The 4,420-nt window shown below is 44.1% G+C and overlaps 1 protein-coding gene across 1 annotated transcript; it reads left to right on the top strand.

The window, feature by feature from the left end:
* Positions 1-802: 802 nt before the first annotated feature.
* On the top strand, positions 803-3,519 carry LOC311114599 (iroquois-class homeodomain protein irx-2-like; the record flags this gene model as incomplete). The annotated part of the gene is made up of 3 exons (XM_084157212.1): positions 803-1,042; positions 2,110-2,500; positions 2,801-3,519. 3 exons carry the CDS (start codon positions 803-805, stop codon positions 3,517-3,519), a joined length of 1,350 nt encoding a protein of 449 aa, XP_084013338.1.
* Positions 3,520-4,420: the final 901 nt, after the last annotated feature.

A 4,420-nucleotide genomic window follows, 5' to 3' on the forward strand; every position in this document is an offset into this window, starting at 1 on the left:
ACCTCCCTCAGGCCGACCGGCGCACTGCATACACACACACACACACACACACACACACACACACACACACACACACACACACACACACACACACACACACACACTCACACACACACACACACACACACTCGGTGCTATAGCTGAACCCCATCTTTCCAATACTCCACTTGACGCTATTATCAACTGCAAGTTGACAAGGAAGACAAACCTGGATAATAGCAAATATCACTGTAATAAAAAATAATGTTTATATGTTTTATATAATATTTTTTTTATTTCAGTTGACAAGAAGTTTGCGCAATAAATACTGCCTGGATGTTACCTCAATTATCTCACTACTTGCATTGAGCATGGAAACGTTATTGTCATAAAACAAGTTAATTTCCCCAATATGCGCAGCTGCAGCAGACTAAAGAACATTCTGCCAGTGCATGTCTTCCCGCTCCACTGTCCTCTCCGTGTTGTTCCAACCAGGGTGCCATTTCAGAGCGAGAGGGCGGAGATGGAATATTCAGATCAGCTGAGTGACAGCTCGTGTTTTCCACGGTTCTCAGAACTCCACTGGCTCCTTCCACCAACTCCTCACTTCAGAGTTGAGGCTACTAAAAACATCGGACGCTAGGGGATAGAGACGTTGCCTGCCTCTATGTGCAGGGCACTTTGCTGATCTTTTGGGGGTCGCTTTTTAATTACTTTTTATTTTAGTTGTCTGAAGACCCGTTTAGTGAGCTGATTATTCTACAGAAGTTAATTTTCCGTGCTTTCCTCTTTGGAATCAGCAGCAGCAGACCCGCAGTGAGGCATGTCTTACCCCCAGGGTTACCTCTATCAGCCGCCGGGCTCCCTGGCGCTCTACTCCTGCCCGGCTTACGGGGCTTCAGCCCTGGCCGCCCCGAGGAGCGACGAGCTGGCCAGGTCCTCCAGTGGATCAGCCTTTAGTCCTTACCCCGGATCAGCTGCTGCCTTCACGGCTTCAGCCAGCGGCTTCTCCAGCCCAGTGCCATACTCCACAGACCCTGCCACGGGATTCCCTTCCTACATGGTAAGTACTCTACTTCCACTTATTCGTATTAGACAAATTATGGCAGTATGCATAAAAGCGATACAGGAGGGACAGCCTGGTGGAAAATAATTAGCTCTAATTTTGGCATTTAGTAGCCTACCATAGAGTATTTGCGTGCAGCGTGCAGAGAGCTACGGTTTCAGAGTGGGTCTAATGCGCTGTACAGTTCAAGGGTAAAATGAACCAGATCCTGCACACCATTATTTATTCGAGCTGTTTGGCACGGATAAACATTGTTCGTAGAAAGCATTGCATTTATCATAACGATACATATTCATGTGGTACATTATATTGTCTATCGTGCGTGAAGGTTGTAGGCTATGTATTGATAAATGGAATATTCTGTTTCTTCTTATTGCAAAAATTATCTGTGTATTCGTAGGCCCGTGTTTAACACAGTGCATGGCTAATTGAGTGGAATAATGCCCACCACAAAGAATAATATGATGTAAGCCAATAGTCTTAATTGAAATGAGCCTATAGCCTAATATCATATCCTTCGAATGGGAAATAAAATAGATTAAGTTTGTTCTCCATTTTGACAGTCACAAACTATATGCAATTTAAATTATTGGTATTAATATTAAATTAAATAAGCGAAATTTAAACATGAAAATAGGAATTACAATGCTAATGACATGGGTCTCGACGCGTTTAAAAAAGGTGCACATCCACTGGGTAGTTAATTGGATTTGTGATGCTGTAAAGCAATGATATGCTAACACGTCTCTCTCTCTCTGACAACAAAACTAATCTAGCTAAAGAAAAGCAGGAAGTTAGGCGGTGATTACTGGAAATTAGTGCAATTACGATGCATAATTCATCATTTATTTAGCATAATGCAATGCGATTAATCAAACCGATAATGATCAGGGTAATACAACGATTATATAGGCCCAACTCACAATACACATTAAGTTAACTCTCAACCCACACAACCACAATACACAACCTGTTGTGTTTAATTTTGTGTTAAAATGTTTCTATATGTATTACCAAAATTCTAAATTCTAACAAAACCTTTACTAATAATTGTTCCTTTCTAGAGCTCTCCTTACGACACGCAGGGCATGGCGGGGGCGCTCAGCTACCACCCGTATGGCAGCCCGGGATACTCCTACCAGCTCAACGACCCGGCCTACCGCAAGAACGCGACCCGAGACGCCACCGCCACCCTGAAGGCCTGGCTACAGGAGCACAGGAAGAACCCCTACCCCACCAAGGGAGAGAAGATCATGTTGGCCATCATTACTAAGATGACCCTGACGCAGGTGTCCACCTGGTTCGCCAACGCCAGGAGGAGGCTGAAGAAGGAGAACAAGATGACGTGGGCTCCCCGGAATAAGAGTGAGGATGAGGATGATGGAGACGGAGAGAGGAATGGTGACTGCTTGGAGAAGAACCTTGACAACAGTGAGACGTCCGCGGAGGATGAAGGTAAAGCACAAGACCCAGCCCATGACCCAGTCAACAGCCCGAGCTGCACAGTTCAGGGAATTAATGGCGGGTTTTATTTATTTGATGGTTATCCACAGATTATTAACGACATGTCTATACAGACAGAAAATAGGTGACACATTTCAATTGGCAGGCATGAAACTGAACGAGGCCTAATTATTATAATTATTATTAAGAATGAGAAAAATAATCATAATAATGTCGAATGCCATGGCTATTATATGATAATTATTCCTCTCAATCTCTTTTTTGTTGTTGTTGTTGTTGTTGTTGTTGCAGGTATCAGTTTGCACGTTGATACCCTCACAGACCATTCTTGTTCAGCGGAGTCTGATGGGGATAAGGTGAGCTGTAGGATCGGGGACCTGGTCTGTGAGTCTGGGTCAGACACTAAGGACAAATGTGAGGATGATGATGATGATGATCACGAGCTGAAGAATGATGAACGACACCGAAGCCTGTCACCTAAACCCGTGACATCATCACCACTAACAGGGCTCGAGGCCTCGGTCTTAAACCATCACCACCGGGAAAACAACAACAAATCATGTCTTGACAACCGAATGTCTTCCGGTCCTCACAATCAAGCCGTCAAACCCAAACTGTGGTCGTTAGCGGAGATCGCTACTTCAGACCCAAAGCAGCAGCAGCATCACCCGGGGCAGACCTGCCCATCCCTCGGTCTTCTAACATCCACCTCCTCCACCCCTTCCCCGGCCGTCCCTGGCACTGTGTACTCCGCCTCTTCCATCCTAGGACGACCCATCTACTACACGTCTCCGTTTTACAGTAATTACACAAACTATGGCAACTTCAGCTCGCTGCAGGGTCAAGGGATTCTGCAGTATAACTCTGCTGCTAACGACGGACTCACACAGACTGCTGCTGAGGTCAGCGCCATGCATAAACACACCACTGACTCTCTGCTTAAAACGAACTCTAACCACGTTGAACAACAGTTCAGACCCTCACATTTATACTCTAAGAAAGGTACGTAACATGCAACAAATACAACAAACATTGTGTTTTTGTGCAATTATAGTTTCAAAATAATGACTTTTATTTTATGTATTTTAATTCACTTCATTGGCCTTCTACTGAATATGTGATGTTTTAAAAGAACATAGACCTATTGCTCACTCCCAGAAGGCTTAAGAAGGCCTCAGTGTTATCAGCGCTAGTGTAGGCCTGAGTTGGTGGTAGCTGTAATGCCAGCCTGTGTGTCAGAATGTCTCTCAGGGCAATAAGCAGAGATATGTTGTTGTCATAACAGAGGTTCTATTAACAGAACTTATTGAGACCTGCTCACACAGTAGGAACACAGCGTTACCTAGCAAGGTAAGAAGATTGGCTATTATGGACACCAAATGATTGTGTTTTATAATTGGTTACACAATAATTAGATACCATCATGTTTGATTTTAACAACAAGTTGTGCAATTTATATTATAGTATCAGTGACTGGTGGGCCACTTTTTGTTATGTGAGACCTTTACAACTTCAGCTCTTACTTAATACAACCCGGAAGGACTTTAGGGCAAGCTCTGTGGGCTAAAGGTGAGGTTCTAAAGGTCATGTTATGGCTCTGATTCAGGTCTATAGGTAGGTATCACCCCTGCACCCTGGTCTTAACATTAACCTAACTAACCTTTCTCGAAAGTAAAGAGCAGCATCTTGCTCCTCAGACAAGACGCCTGGCCTACAGCACTATAGCTGTTCTCCTCCGAGACAGGCCCGAAGGATTAATTAAACCTGATTCAGGGTTGGGGGATGAATTAACCCTGACTTATTCTATCATTTCACTTTCGTTTTCATGAGATGTGCGTTGACTGGTTCAGTGGATGTCCCGCTTTATGTGATGATTTTGGAAGACGGTATTTCTCAGGATGCATCTGCTTC

This window comes from Coregonus lavaretus (assembly GCF_964263955.1).
Source record: "Coregonus lavaretus genome assembly, chromosome: 3".
Classification (NCBI taxonomy): Eukaryota; Metazoa; Chordata; class Actinopteri; order Salmoniformes; family Salmonidae; genus Coregonus; species Coregonus lavaretus.